Here is a 16,622-nt window from a genome sequence, read left to right on the forward strand (position 1 = left end):
TTGCGATTTTCACAATGCGCTCCAAACAACAAATTAAATTTATTCTAAACCTATTTTTGGCCAGGTAACTTCATAGTTACGCTTTAATGAAGTGTGTTATCATTGGAATGGAGAAAACCAATTAACCAACATAAAAGCCTAACTTTTTTTATATACTTTTTTATTTTAAAACACTTATAACATACATTACTCACAATACACTTACCACATATAATAAATAGAACATACATTTAACTAACTTAATAACATATGTATACAAACTACACATAAAAGCCTAACTACGCGCATGCATTTCAAGCACATCAACTCACATATTCTTCTTGTTCACGTTGTATCTCCTGGAATATCTTGCTCCTTACTGTTGCTATTTCATCTTTCACTTCACCATGAGCTTTTGCATTGTATTCATCAGACTACAAAAGACTTTGTTGTTAGACAAAGGGAACACTCTTCAGAGATTATGAAAATATTTCAATTAATTAAGCTAAAGATAATGTTAGTAAAATGTATCCTCGTCTGCCTGTACTTTGAGTAAGGGCTGCCAAATACAGAGGCAATGGCAAAGCAGGAGAATGTAAAGGAAAGCAGTCACCAGAAATGTAATTTTTAGCTGGTGACAAGTTCCCATAGCCTGAGCAATGAGGAGTTTAAAAATGCATTTGTCATTACTTTATAAAAGTATATGAGACATTACCTGGCTCCCTGCCAGCATCATACAGTGAATCAGAGAGGGGAGGCTGACCTAGGCTGGGGTGAGTGAGCAGGGTAGAGGCACAGGGAGTGTGATGAGTGACAAAGAGGGATAATGAATCAACAAGATTGGGACTCCAGTCATTGGAGCTGCCCCCCCCACAGCCCGTGGCTCACTGGACAGTGCTGGCAGGAAGCTAGGTAATGTGGAATATACTATTATAAAGAACTGAAATGATTCAGAATACAGACAAAGGCATTTTTAAAATTCATCATTGCAGAGGCCATTAGAACTTCTCATCAGCTAAAACTGTAACTATGATTTTTATGAGTTTTTTGTTTTTACTTCTATTACCCTACCTCTTCCATGGTGCTGCTAACATGTAGCTTCCACCTCAGATCTGCCTTATAACCCTTTAAAGTCTTCTTGATCGTTATTAAATCATCCACATTTGGGTTTTTATTGATCCACTCGGACATGTTCTTTTTGAACTGAAATGTGAAAAAGACAGAGGTCATGAATTCAACTTGTTAAGCATAAACTAGTTGGATTAGGTGTGTTATATAAGCAGCTCCAAATAAAGCACTTGAATTACAGACCAACCTGGCAAACTTGTAATAGCCATCAAAACTACAGGGAGCTGCATTGTGCAAACACAGAAAACCTTGACAGCATTTATACTGCCCTCAAGAGGAGCCAAATTGTCAGTGTCCAGAAAAGATATTGTGCCTTTTAAGTTCACTACCTGCTAAATCTTGGAATGTCACTGCAGTCATTGTCCATTAATCCTAGTACATCTACATTAAAGGAAACCTACCATTTGATTTGATGCATTATGAACCAAACATACCATGAGAATGCTGTAGCTACACTTATGCAGAAACATATCTTGGTGAATCCCTGAGCTGAGTGGTTTTGCTGAAGAAAACAATTATAACATTCAGGACCTTGGGTAAGCTGGGTCAAGCTGGCTGCCTACATATACGCATTATAGACGGAGCTTGTCATTAGTCATGTCTTGATGGGATGGTGCAGCAATTGATTATTCTGCCTTCAGGCACAACCCAGTGATTACATCATCCTTTGGTTCAGTGAATAACTAACGTGCTGCGAGAAGCCCTGAACCAGCCACAGAAGCGGGACAGATTCATTATCATAAATTTATAATTGGTTTATCAGAAAAAAAACACTCAGCACAGGAATTAACCAAAATATGCTTCTACAGTGTAGTTACAGCATTCTCAAGGTATGTTTGTTTAATAATGCATCAAATCAAATGGTAGGTTTCCTTTAAGTGTTGGATAAATTTTTTTCTGAATGGGTGTTGAAAACATGGCTGCTTACTTTCAAAAACAGTTCCACACCTTACGATGGTTTGTGCTAGTATTGCAGCTCAGCTCTATAAAGATGAATGGATGATAAAGGGGTTTTCCCATGGATAGAGCCTAACTTGCTGATCAGTGGGGGTCTCAGTGCCGAGACCCCCACAGATCGTGCAAACGAGGGGATGCTCCATCAGACTAATGGAGCAGTCGGCCGTGCATGACAGACAGTTCTGCTCCCTTAATCTCTATGGAGCCGACTGAGATCACCGAGCACCGTGTGTTCAGGACTGTGGATACTGATGTCTCCTACACAGAATAGTGAGGTACAACATCTCCCCTGTTCCCCATCAGTCCCTCTACCCCAGTCGGTGTTTCTTCACCGCATGCTGCTTCTTCCTTGTACTCGGCACTATGAGCTCTGTACAGAGAAGCTATTAACATTTAATGCTCACACGGCACAGACCATACACTTCATGTAACTATTTTACTTGTGATTTATAGCACTTATTACATATTGCACACCCCTCCATGTGATAGGATCTGGCAAGCTAGTCACTATATACATCCTGTATGTGCAGTGTTCACTAGATTTACTTGTGGGAAACCTAATGGATTTAATTTCCAAGATGTCTGATTGTAGCATTAAGAGTGGATATCTCCAGTTTTGAGAGGCATCCACACACAATCCAGGTATCTAATTGAACTATCACACCAGAATTGTCTTTCTGGGTGCTGGGGTTCAGGTGTACCCCCCTCCAGCCAGTCAGCTGAAGGCAGAATGTAGAAGAAGCTGCAGTAAAGAATTAGCTTACAGTTTGCTGAATTGCAGAAGTACATGCACCCTCTGCATCTGTAGCTGAACGTGGGGAAAGGAATAGCAAAATACACGTCAAAAGAGGAGGAGCTTGACTGGAGCTGAGAGTTATCTGGGCTCCTTTGACTTCACGCAATCATGAAAGCAAGAGGAATAAAAGTTGGTTTTAAAGAAACGGACAGAAACCGGTTAATATATATTGGATTGCCTATGCATCAGTCTAAGTTATTGTGCAAGGTTTAGTAACAATCGCGCCAGGTTCCCTTTAATAAGGGTTTTTATTAAACTTATAGATGCACAAACTGTGGCTAACTCACGGCTCCATAGCCTTCTGTTCAGGCACGTTCACAAACATGAAAACGGACCCATGGGTTTGTGTGATCCCACGGACCAAACACAGTGCAGCGGACAGAAGACCTTGCATTATACAGAATCATGCAGAGCTAACACAGACAGGGAGCACTTGCATCATATTTCTGTATGATGCAAGGACTCCGGTCCACAGCAGTGTGCTCTCCTTTGTTAGATTGCATTTGGCCTAAGGTCTAATATAGCCATAGAATTTCCCATTTGATCCCAAACAGGTTCGGTAGATAGAAGGGAGACAAGTCACTTGTCAGGATGGTGATAAGAAACGCAAAGATTACAGTCAAGACCACAGGTCCTTGGTCATAAGGTTTACACTAATACATGTGACCCTAAAGAAAGGCCCAACCAGTGAGCACCAAAGCAGGAACAAATCACTTCGCCTGACAGCCACCAAAAAAATCATCCTATTCCAAAAAATTCAGAGAGGTTTTATAATAAGCAAGAAGCACCAACACAATATTGTGCTATGGAACCTGCCTAACTTTTATGTTTACCAAGACATTTGTAATGTGGATGGACAATTAAATAAGATTTTTATTGTCTGGTTTTGTACTTCACCACAACAGAAAGAGCAAAGACAGAGTTACTTACTTCTACACTGGACAGATACTTTGCCTGCAAAGCGGAGATGAGACGGGTCTCTTCAAATATCAGCTTAACCACTCTGCTATATGCATTTGCAATTATTTTGCGATCTTCTTCATCTGGTTCCTGCGGAATGGTCGTGATAAAAAGTTGTCACCTAAAATCAATGTTTGTCTTCCCAAAAACTATATAAAAATGATTGTGCATCAACCCTTTTACTGTACTGAAAAGCTGTATGTAATATAACTCGATACTGACCACTGTAGGAGTTAATCAGAGCCCCAGGGCCCCTCTCCCTCTCAAAACCATATAATTGTTATAATAGTTATACAGTATATTAACTTTATAATAGTTAAAGATACCTGGCTGTATGTATCAGAATAAAAACTCTTAAGAAAATGTATTTACTTCAACAATATTTCAGGTAATATGGGCAATACAGTCCACAATACATACCACAAGAGAGATTTCCAGTTCCTTGGATACGCAGCAATCAACCTTTTCCAGGATACTGTCGATATCCAACACAACATCACAGGAGCCGAGTGAGATGTTTGACCTGAGGTCAAAGAACTTAAGGAAACAAAAAAAATGTATTTTCATAAATGTTGATCAGTAAAACAAGTTATGTTTTTTTGGGGTACTTGCAGGATCATTTTTATCAGGCCATAAGAACGTGGCTGCAGGGGTAATTTGCGTTAACTTCTTTCAGTAGAAACTTTGGCTTAGAAAAGGTTAACAAACACATCTATAGGAAAATAAAATGGAGCCTGAAAGAGTTAAACAGAAGACACTTTACAGACAGTCCCTGCAAAGTCTAGTCTCCTTAAAGAGCAGAGTCATTAGGGGAAATATTCTCTAGGTAAGGAAAGAGTTAACTATTAGCCTCCTTATCTATCTGAAGTGAACTGACCTCGGGTACACTCCTCTCTGCATAAGAAAGAGCAGAAACAAGGCACAGAGAAGCTGCTTTAGTAATACAGTATATTATAAAGTTTACCACCCCCAACTCTATCCATTTGTGAAATAAAGGTTTAGGTTACGCTTTAAGATTCAATTGTGTTGTGATGGCAATTGCGGTCTTCTGTCAAAAGAGGAAAAAAAATTTTAAATAAATGCATTCTACCGACCATTTAAAAAGGTTTACCCATTTATTTCAATGCAAAAATGACATATACTTTCCCCATCTGCCAGGCTTCAGTCTTTTTGAATGGAGAAAAAAAAATCCTACAAACGTAATTTTTACTTCCATAAAACAAAATTGTAAATAAATTTATGTCAACTGATTCATTTACACATCAATTCAACATGTGTAAGAAGTGTTTCTTTTTTATTTTTAGCTTTTTCTCTTACTCTGAGAACTAAAGCAGAACCCAGACGTAAATGTAGTAGAGATGAGCGAACATACTCGTCCGAGCTTGATGCTCGTTCGAGCATTAGCGTACTCGAAACTGCTCGTTGCTCGGACGAATACCTCGCCCGCTCGAGAAAATGGCATCTCCCTCCGTTGTGTTTTTTGGCGGCCAGAAACAGAGCCAATCACAAGCCAGGAGACTCTGCACTCCACCCAGCATGACGTGGTACCCTTACACGTCGATAGCAGTGGTTGGCTGGCCAGATCAGGTGACCCTGGAATAGACTAGCCCCTGTCCGCGCTGCTCGCATCACTCTCTGTCTGGATGCCGCTAGGGAGAGAGCTGCTGCTGGTCAGGGAAAGCGTTAGGGTGTTCTATTAGAATAGTGTTAGGCAGGAGTGATTCAACAAGAACCCAACAGCCCTTCTTAGGGCTACAATAACGTTTTATTTTACTTTTTTTTTGGTTTGCTTGTGGCTGGGCTTGCTGCCATTAGTAGTTCAGCTAGTACCATATTGTGAGTAATTTGCAGGGAGACTTGCGACCGTTGTGTTTAGCTCTTAGTGACACACATATCCACCTCAAACACCGAAGTGGGACAATTTATTAGGGGTTTGATTAGAATTAGGCAGTCTTCTGATTTATTTTTTTTTACGTTTATTTCTTTTTATAACTCAAAGTAATCTGGCAAAGCAGTGTGCTTTCAGTATAGGCTAGAAAATAGCCATAGGAGAACCCCAACAACTTACTTAGGCCTACAATAGCGTTATATTTTACTTTTTTTTTTGTTTGCTTGTGGCTGGGCTTGCTGCCTTTTTATAACTCAAAGTCATCAGGCACAGCACAAAATCCAGTTGTGTGCTGTCAGTGTAGGTTAGAAACTAGCCATAGTAATAGGATAGCATCGTTTTGTTTAAAAAAAAAATTAAAAAAATAAAACACACAAAAAAAAAAATTTAAAGTTTACACTTTAATTTGGAAAATGTTTAACCCGAGGGCTAGGGGTAGAGGACGAGGGCGTGGACGTGGGCGTCCAACTACTGCAGGGGTCAGAGGCCGTGGTCCTGGGCGGGGTGAGACACCACCTGCTGATGAGGGAGCAGGGGAACGCCGCAGAGCTACACTCCCTAGGTTCATCATGTCTCAAGTTACTGGGACTCGTGGTAGAGCACTGTTGGGGCCAGAACAGTGCGAATAGGTGATGTCGTGGATTGCGGACAATGCTCCTAGCCATTTGTCCACCAGTCAGTCTTCCACGCAGTCCACCCATGTCACCGAAATCAGCACTTCTCCAGCTCCTCCACCTCAGCCTCCTTCCCCCCAGTCTGCCCCCTCCCAGCAAAATTTGGCATTTGAACCGGCATACTCTGAGGAACTGTTTTCTGGACCCTTCCCACAGTCACAAACCACTTGTCCTGCTGCTGCCAAGCTATTTTCCGATGCCCAGGTTTTCCACCAGTCGCAGTCTGTGGGTGATGATGACATTATTGACGTAGTGGAAGAAGTGTGTAAAGAGGTGTCGGACGATGAGGAGACACGGTTGTCAGACAGTGGTGAAGTTGTTGTCAGGGCAGGAAGTCCGAGGGGGGAGCAGACTGAGGGATCGGAGGATGATGAGGTGACAGACCCAAGCTGGGTTGATAGGCCGGGTGAACACAGTGCTTCTGAGACGGAGGCGAGTCCTATAGCAGAACAGGTTGGAAGAGGCAGTGGTGGGGCCAGACGGAGAGGCTGGGCTAGAGCTGGTGCATCAGCGCCAAATGTTTCCCGTAGTCAAGCTCCCGTGGCGAGGGCTAGATTTTCAGAAGTCTGGAGGTTCTTTAACCCCTTAACGGTATGAGGGATGTATGAAGAGGGCTCACGGGCTGACTCCTTCATACAGAGGTGGGGGTTGTTGCATATTGCAGCAAACCTCCACCGCTAATAACCGCGGTCGGTGCTTGCCGGCGGCGTTTAAAAGACTTCGTTTGACCCGAGACTATCTGGCATCTGCAGATTTGTTACAATGAGCCAGTGGCTCATTGTAATGAATGTGCTGCAAAAATGCCATATATTGCAATACAGAAGTATTGCAGTATATGGTAGGAGTGATCTGACTATATAGGGTTAATGTACCCTAGATGGTCTAAAAAAATAGTGAAAAAAAGAAAAAAAAAAAGTTTAAAAAATAAAAAAAAATAATAAAAAATATTAAAAGTTCAAATCACCCCCCTTTCCCTAGAACGGATATAAAACATAATAAACAGTAAAAATCACAAACATATTAGGTATCGCCGCGTCCCAAAATGCCCATATCAAAATATAAAAACGGTTAAGGGCGGCGGTGACCTCCGAGGCGGGAAATGGCGCCCAAATGTCCGAAATGCGACATTTACACCTTTTTACATAACATAAAAAATTATCAAAATGTCGCACAGACCTCAAAATGGTAGCAATGAAAACGTCGCCTCATTTCGCAAAAAAATATGAAAAAGTTATTAGCGTCAGAAGAAAAAGGGAAAAAAAATGTTTTCTTTTTTGTACACATTCGTTTAATTTTTGAAAATGTATTAAAACCACAATAAAACCTATATAAATTTGGTATCACCGCGATCGCACCGAACCAAAGAATAAAGTAGGCGTGTTATTTGGAGCGAAGAGTGAAAGTCTTAAAAACTGAGCCCACAAGAACGTTTTTTTTCAATTTTTCCACATTTGGAATTTTTTTTTCAGCTTCGCAGTAAACGGCATGTTAAAATAAATAACATTACTGGAAAGTAAAATTTGTTACGCACAAAATAAGCCCTCACACTGGTCTGTAGACGTAAAAATGAAAAAGTTATGGATTTTTGAAGTTGGAGAGCGAGAAATGAGCCGAAAAACCCTGCGTCCTTAAGGGGTTAAAGAAACACCGGATGACCGACGGACTGGCGTGCAACCTGTGCCAAACCAGGATCAGCAGGGGTTCCACCACTACTAGCTTAACTACCACCAGTATGCGCAGACATATGAATGCTAAACACCCCACTCAATGGCACCAAGCCCGTTCACCTCCGGCCGGGCACACCACTGCTCCGTCCCCTGTGCATCTGCTAGCCAGCCCCCTGCCCAGGTCCCCGGCCCAAACACCTCCCGTGCGAAAACCCCATCTTCGCCTCCACGATCCTCCACAGCATCCACCAGCGTTCAGCTCTCCATACCCCAGACGCTGGTGCGCAAAAGGAAGTATAGTGCAACCCACCCACACGCCCAAGCCCTCAATGTCCACATCTCCAAACTGCTTAGCCTGGAGATGCTGCCCTATAGGCTGGTAGAGACCGAGGCCTTTCGCAACCTCATGGCGGCGGCCGCCCCTTGGTATTCGGTCCCCAGCCGCCACTACTTTTCCCGATGTGCCGTCCCAGCCCTGCACAAGCACATGTCAGAGAACATCATCCGTGCCCTGACCAACGCCGTTTCTGACAAGGTCCAGCTGACCACGGACACGTGGACGAGTGCTGCCGGGCAGGGCCACTATATATCGCTGACGGCACATTGGGTTAACTTGGAGGCGGCTGGGACCGAGTCTGACCCTGGGGCTGGTCATATACTGCCGACGCTGAGGATTGCGGGGCCTACCTTGGTCCAGGTCTCAAAGGCCTACAATGCCTCCTCCTCCTCCCACCCCTCCTCCACCTCCTCCTCCGAATTACCATCTGTGGGCATGGCGCCATCAGTCGGTAGCTCTAGGCACAGCAGCAGTGCCGCCGCTAAGCGACAGCAGGCGGTGCTCAAACTGCTGAGCCTAGGAGATAAAAGGCACACCGCCCAGGAGCTATTACAGGGCATCACGGCACAGACTGATCTGGGGCTTGCATCACTGAACCTGAAGCCAGGCATGGTTGTGTGTGACAACGGCCGTAACCTGGTGGCGGCTCTGCAACTCGACAGACTGACACATGTGCCATGCCTGGCCCATGTGTTAAATCTCATAGTTCAGCGTTTCCTCAAGACATACCCCAATCTGTCTGATTTGCTCACGAAGGTTCGCCGCATCTGTGCGCATTTCAGGAAGTCCAGCACACATGCTGCCACTCTCAGGGCAGCGCAGCGCCGCCTCCAACTGCTCGCTCACCGACTGTTGTGCGACGTGCCCACGAGGTGGAATTCAACATTAACCATGTTATCCAGAGTTTACCAGCAGCGCAGAGCGATTGTAGACTGCCAGATGTCAACTTCCACCAGAACTGGTAGTCAGGTCAGTCAGCTTCCTCAAGTCTACAATGAGGAGTGGACGTGGATGTCTGATATCTGTCAGGTGCTGAGTAACTTTGAGGAGTCAACACAGATGGTCAGTGGCGATGCCGCCATCATCAGCCTCACCATCCCGCTGCTTGGCCTGTTGAAAAACTCTCTGGTCAGCATGAAGTCGGAAGCTTTGCGCTCGTCACAAGAGACGGGGGAAGAAGATTCCCTTGTTGATAGCCAAAGCACCCTTAGGTCTGTTTCTCAGCGCATATCGGAGGAGGTGGAGGAGGATGAGGAGGAAGAGGAGGAGAATGTTGGCGAGACAGAAGAGGGGACCATTGTTCAGTCCTTCATTGTTCAGCGTGTATGGGCAGAAGAAGAGGAGTTGGAGGAGGAGGAGGAAATGGAAAGTCAGGCCAGTGAGGGGAGTGAATTCTTGCGCGTTGGGACTCTGGCGCATATGGCAGATTTCATGCTAGGCTGCCTATCCCGTGACCCTCGCGTTCAAAGAATTTATTCCAGCACCGATTACCGGGTATTCACTCTCCTGGACCCACGGTACAAGCAAAATCTTTCCACTCTCATCCTTGGAGAGGAAAGGAGTGTGAGAATGCATAACTACCAGCAGGCCCTGGTGCACAAGCTGAAACAGTATTTCCCTTCTGACAGCGCTAGCGGCAGAGGGCGTACTTCTGCGGGACAAGTAGCGAGGGAGAGTAGGCGAGCAGGCAGCTTGTCCAGCACTGGCAGGGGTACTCTTTACAAGGCCTTTGCCAGTTTTATGTCACCCCAGCAAGACACTGTCACCTGTCCCCAGTCTCGGCAGAGTAGGGCTGATCTTTACAGAAAGATGGTGAGGGAGTACGTAGCTGACCATACCATCGTCCTAAATGATCACACAGCTCCCTACAACTACTGGGTTTCAAAGCTGGACATGTGGCACGAACTGGCACTGTACGCCTTGGAGGTTCTTGCCTGCCCTGCCGCTAGCGTGTTGTCCGAGCGGGTTTTCAGTGCAGCTGGTGGCATCATCACCGATAAGCATACACGCCTGTCGACTGACAGCGCTGACAGGCTGACGCTTATCAAGATGAATAAAGCCTGGATTTCTCCGGATTTTCATTCTCCACCAGGTGAAAGAAGCTCAACCTGAATAATATATGCACTCCTCCTCCTCATTGTCCTCCTTCTCCTCCTCTTTTTACACTAAAGCAGAGGAAACTGGCTATTTTTTGCCAGGGCCAACTGGCTCTAGCTATAGTACTCTATGTATTAAATTTTTCTGGAGGACCACCTACCTGCTCCTCTGGTTTGAACTTTTTTGGACTGCCACATACAGGCACTATCCAAATTAAATTGTCTCCATAGCAGCCTCCACATGTCGTCTTTTTAGCTGCCTCCACACGTTGTCTCCATTGCTACCTCCACACGTCATCGCCACAGCTGCCTCCAAAAGTCGTCCATATAGCTGCCTCCATACATGGTCTCCTTATCAAACGAACTGTGTCAGGCAGAATTTTGGGTTGTTTTCATGGATTCCACATCAAACTTGTTAACTTTGTCGCCACCCTGCTGTGTAATCCACAAAATATACTGGCAAACTTTTATCATTTACCGATACTATTTCAGCGCTTCTTGCGCATCTGTTTACATTCCCCTCACCCGGCATATCCCAAACTTATAAGAACGCTACTACACTTGATCTTATACAAAAGGTTCTTAGAAGTGCTGTTTGGGGAGTAGCCTAGAGACAGGGGCTTGGATTGGCGAAAGCTCGTCTGGCAGCGGAGCGCCAGCTCCATCCCAAGATCCAACTAACATAGTTTTAACTGCAGTACCTTTAATCTACTACTAGTTCACTGCCTCCATACATCGTCCCCTTATCAAACGAGCTGTGTCAGGCAGAATTTTCAGGTGTTTCACCAGATACATAGTGGAACTCGGAGCATCTGTCGCCGCCATGCTGGAGTCCTGAAGTTGCAATCATAGCAGCGCAATATGGATGCCCCATACTGTCGCTCTTAATCATGGAACCATTTCCGTAAAAACAATTAAAAATAGAACCACTATGCTATTCCATTATTCCTAGGTGAAATATTCAAACGACCCGGCCTGCTTTGAAAATTATAATTTTTTCAAAGTAAACGCTTCTGGCCCCCAGGCCCATTTTGGGTGGGGAGGAGCCGAGAGACAGGGGCTTGGACAGCCTGCCAATGGACCGCCAGCTCCATCCCAAGATTAGGCAGCCTCAGAGGCATCCATGCATGCTGCCCCTGCTGTTTCCTGTCCATTTTGCCTCCACGATCCTCCACAGCGTCCACCAATGTCTCATTTCAACTCTCTATACCCCAGACGCTGGAGCACGAGAGGATATGCAGCACATCATCCCCTTATCAAACGAGCTGTGTCAGGAAGAATTTTAAGGTGTTTCACCAGATACATAGTGGAACTCGGCCCATCTGTCGCCGCCATGCTGGAGACCTGAAGTTGCAATCATAGCAGCGCAATATGAATGCCCCATACTGTCGCTCTTAATCATGGAAGTCGTCTCCATGGCTGCCTCCACATGTTGTCCCCTTATCAAAAGAGCTGTGTCAGGCTCATTTTTCGGGTGTTTCACCAGATACGTTATGGAACTTGGTCACTATGTCGCCACCATGCTGTGTTATCGACTAAATATACCGTCAACCTTTTGTTCACATAGGAAATCATTTCAGCGCTTCTTGCTCACCTCCTTTGGTTCCTCTCTGCCACCCATTGGTTTGAAGCCTGAGTCCATTTAGGGTATGTCGCCATGACACTCTCTAGCCTGCTGCTGCCTCTGCATGCCGTCCCCTATAGCGTCAGGGTCAATTATTGGATGTTTTAGATGCTATCTAGCCTCATTCGGTCACTCTGTCATGGCCATGCTGTTGCCCATAATTTTGGCATAATGGTGCGATTAAGCAGCCTCAGAGGCATCCATGCATGCTGCCCCTGCTGTTTCCTGTCCATTTCCGTGGTGTTTCCATCATTTTCTGAGGTTCCCAGGTGTTTGGCCAAGCTTCCCTGTGCAGAGCCTTGGTCCCCTTGAAAAATGCTCGAGTCTCCCATTGACTTCAATGGGGCTCGTTATTCGAGACGAGCACTCGAGCATCGGGAAAAGTTCGTCTCGAATAACGAGTACCCGAGCATTTTAGTGCTCGCTTATCTCTAAAATGTAGCCTTAGGAGTTTTGGTTATGACAGCTCGACAATAAAAATGACATGGGAAATTAAAGATTATGATATTTTTCTAGAAATAATTAATAAAACTAGATTTTCCCAATTGTTTCCTATAGCTCTTGGAGGAAATACCTTCTCGATGTTTGACAACCATGTACATAGAAGGCCCAAAGAGCTGTCAGTGTCACTTCTAATAGTGTTGAATTTTTCCAGTTTAGCTTGTTTCCATTGATAGAACTCCTGGAACGCAGAGTCCACAGAGTCCGCAGAATCTTCACCGTCACACGATGCTCCATACACTTCTTGTAGGGAATTTAGTAACATCTACATAGAGAACAAAGCCCAGAAAAGGGAAATCATGTCAGCTAAGCAGAGGGAAGACTTTAATCACAATTGTTATTTTGTGTATGGAATTGTCATAAATAAACTGAAGGAACCTTAGAGGAGTTGCCCACTTTTATCAAATAACTGAAATTTGCTTAATGAAAGTTACAACATTTTTCCAAAATGCCCACTATTTTCTAGATCTCAGCTTGCTGTCATTCAGGAGGAAGCTTTGTGGAGATGAAAACCAGACCCTGGGGTTAAACAGTAATAAAACGTTCCGTACCTGAAGATTTGCAAGTCTTGATTCAAGCGGCAACAGGTCAACCTCAATGACAAAGGCGTCTACGGAACAACTAAGCTGATCCTTATATTTGTTCCGTTTGTCAATAAGCGAGTCTAGTTCCGCCTGGTGGATTTAGAGAGGAGTTTAAAATTTTATTTAAAACAAAGCTTTAATTAAAATATTTACTTTTATTTTTTCTCCTACAATAAGTACAAGCATAACAGGAAAAATCCAGGTATACTGGCTTAGTACACACTGTAAAAAAAACTAGAAACATAATTCAAAATGGGCTTCTCCCCATCTTACCACATCTGAACAATCCCGAATCATTTCCTGGGAAAAGCTGTACTCTTTCCAATTCTCCTCTAAAACACCTAAAGAAGATGGAGCAGACAACTGTCCCTGACTAACAACTTCAACAGCTTCCAGAAGATCATCCGCTGACGCCATGTTGTTATTTTTATGTCTGCAAACAGAAAATTATTTCTATGTTAATAAAGTAAATAGTATTTACCAAATACACTAGACAGAATCTAGATCATCACCAATCGTTGGGATTTCCTGCATCATAGTAGATTAGATTGAGTAAAGATGGTATGGATCCAGAGGGATAAGAAACCCTATAGAGATGTACCGACTCCAGCATGGTAGTCAGAATAAATCCCTGGATACTGTATGACCTCATGGAAGGCATCCATGCCTCTCTTGAACATGTAAAGTATCAGCCAACCTCCTGCGGCAACGATTTCCATAGCGTCACTGCTTTTACAGTAAAAAATATCACTGTCTATGGTGACAACACAACCATCTTTACTCTCTGCACATGATCCCTTCATTACAGGCCTACATGTAAAAAAAAAAAAAAAAATTAAAAAGACCATCCAGTTACATGGCACTATTGTCCACCTTACACCGTACAGTTCGGCTGATTAGAGAAGCTATAAAACGGACCTTCAATTTAGCTGGTTGAGTATCAGGAGTATCACATTTGTTTGCTCTATGAAACTCTCTCAATGGCCAGAAAAAAAAGAACTTTCATGTGAAACCTGAAAGTTTGTTCTTAGAAATAAAGGCCATTCCATGCGACAAATTGCCAAGAAACTGAAGATTTTCTACAAGGGTGTGTACTACTCTATTCACAGGAAAGTGCAAACAGGCTCTATCCATAGTAGAAAGAAGTGGGAGGCCCCGCTGCACAACTAAGCAACAAGACAAGTACATTAGAGTCTCTAGTGAGAGGAAACCACGCCTCACAGGACCTCAACTGGCAGCTTCAGTTAACCTCAACAGTGACAAGTCAACTTTAGGATGCTGGCCTTCAGGCAGAGTGGCAAAGAAAAAGCCATATGTGAGATGGGCTAATGAAAGGAAAAGATTTGAAAAAAGTGTTATGGACAGACAAATCTAAGTTTAAGGTGTTTGGATCACACAGAACTGCAGACAACGGATGCCAAACGCCATCTTCCAAGCGTGCTGGAGGTAATATGATGGCCTGGGGTTGCTTAGATGCTGGTAAAGTGGGACATTTGTACTCCAAAACATACTGGTAGGTTGATTAGATTGTGAGCACCATTGGGGACAGGGACCGATTTGACAAGTTCTGTGCAGCGCTGCGTAATCTGTGTGCGCTACATAAAATAATTATTATTAAGGTCAAAGGGATTTTGAATTAGGAAAGCCATCGCTCCATTCTGCAACACCATGGCATACCCTGTGTCTGGACTATATTTTCTATTCTTTTAGCAACTCAGTACGAGTTTTCAGGAAAACTAAACTGTCTGGGAGACCCCAAACATTTGAGCAGTAGAATACATTAATAGTCAATGCCAGAAGTAATACACAATAAGAAGCGACATACGTTAATAATGATATCACATATGAATAAAACATACAAGCCTAGCAAAGACAGTGGTAGGGGGCATAAGGGTCATGTCCACCGAAGATATGCATTTAAACCTAAACATGCACCAACACTCACGCGTTACATATACATGTAGCGATGCGTGTGGGATCTACTCAGGTAAACAGTTAACTAGACCCTTGTGCTCCCTACCACTGTCTTTTCCAGGCTCGTATGTTTTATTCATATATGATGTCATCTTCAACTGTTGCTTCTAATAGTGTTTTGCTTCTGGCATTGACTAATAACATATCTGCACTGTCCATAGGAGACTTGCCCTCTACATTCTTTGGACGCTGTAGAGGGGGGCACATTTTTCAGCCTCATTTTCGGCCCAGATCATGTCTGGGGGAAGGTGACTGCTACACCAGTATCCAATTACTTCAGTATATCATTTTAAACATTTTTTAACTTTTTCTTTCCCCTTCTTTGAGGACAGTCATTTTCCACTAGTAGTTTTGGTATTTTGATGTGTTTAATAAATCATATTTGCCAATTTAATTAATTTAGGATGTGCACACTTTATACTTTTCCCAACTATGCGTATGCCTCCCTTGCTTTTCTTCTGTCTAATGTGGCGTCTGTACATTTCTTCTTTTCTGTTTCTAAGTTTAAGACCCATTTGTAAGTTTATTTTACTCTTTACCTGTCAGTGTCTATTTCTGTCTGAATTTAAAACCTAATAGTAGGAGACCGCCTGTATTTGTTATTTCAGTTTTTGTGAGTTAAAGCTAGGTGAAGAAATGACAAAGAGATATGATATAATGGAAAGATTTACCCCTATGTTGAGTGTTCAACCACTTCTGGTTTTGAGAGATGACACAACAGGGATCTGAGGCTTGGTTAACACCTGTGTTGAGCAGGTTCCATTACACAATCCATTATTTATAGCAGACAAAAAATAGTGCAGAACCTCAGGTCATTTTTCCCCACTTTTAATATCGGATGTGTACCAGAAGGCCCATTACAGTCTATGGAAATCAGAAGGTGAAAGAATAACTTTTGGTTCACTGTCCATTTGTAGTTTGTTGCGTTCTCCTTAAACGTGGAGTGTGTAAACCGGTCCTGAACCTCACTGTCATATTTAGACACTTAACTTTTTCATTTGCCGAGTGTTGCCCAGTGATGAACTTGGAGATCCCATGTGTGAATTATGATTAAGCTATGACATATCTTGCTATGAGGAGATATCAGCCAGGGAGGCTGCTGCTATACCTTCACTTATGTCCCCAGCTACTGTACAGCTTCAGTTATTGTAAGACTTCAGTCCACATTGAACAAATCATCTGAATTGCAAAATAATTTCATCCCATAAAACATCCCCTCACCTAACGCTTTTCAGTATATCAATCTTGGCTGCTAATGCTTTCAACTTGTTTCCCGCTGCAGACGCCAAATGAATCTCCATTTCATTAATGTTTCTTTCAAAGATTTCTTTTTCATTCTATAAGAAAAAAAAAAAAAGGAAGATAGAACAAATAAATATTAAAATACTCTGTTCTGGAGATCTCAGGCCTCGGTTGTGAGCTGCACATTCCCTTTATTGCTTTGCACCAGATTCTGT

At 43.4% G+C, this 16,622-nt stretch overlaps 1 protein-coding gene across 3 annotated transcripts in view; it reads right to left on the reverse strand.

The window, feature by feature from the left end:
* STK31 (serine/threonine kinase 31) overlaps window positions 1-16,622 on the reverse strand; it is a 51,112-nt gene that overhangs the window by 20,562 nt on the left and 13,928 nt on the right. For all 3 annotated transcript variants that reach the window (XM_072153768.1, XM_072153770.1, XM_072153769.1), the window contains exons 9-16: window positions 16,387-16,502; window positions 13,465-13,624; window positions 13,159-13,281; window positions 12,681-12,872; window positions 4,241-4,357; window positions 3,791-3,910; window positions 1,051-1,182; window positions 312-413 (exon numbers count right to left, since the gene is read on the reverse strand). In XM_072153768.1, coding sequence (XP_072009869.1) covers window positions 312-413; window positions 1,051-1,182; window positions 3,791-3,910; window positions 4,241-4,357; window positions 12,681-12,872; window positions 13,159-13,281; window positions 13,465-13,624; window positions 16,387-16,502 — 1,062 coding nt within the window. The remainder of the gene's footprint in view (window positions 1-311; window positions 414-1,050; window positions 1,183-3,790; window positions 3,911-4,240; window positions 4,358-12,680; window positions 12,873-13,158; window positions 13,282-13,464; window positions 13,625-16,386; window positions 16,503-16,622) is intronic.

Source organism: Engystomops pustulosus, chromosome 5, assembly GCF_040894005.1.
Source record: "Engystomops pustulosus chromosome 5, aEngPut4.maternal, whole genome shotgun sequence".
Classification (NCBI taxonomy): Eukaryota; Metazoa; Chordata; class Amphibia; order Anura; family Leptodactylidae; genus Engystomops; species Engystomops pustulosus.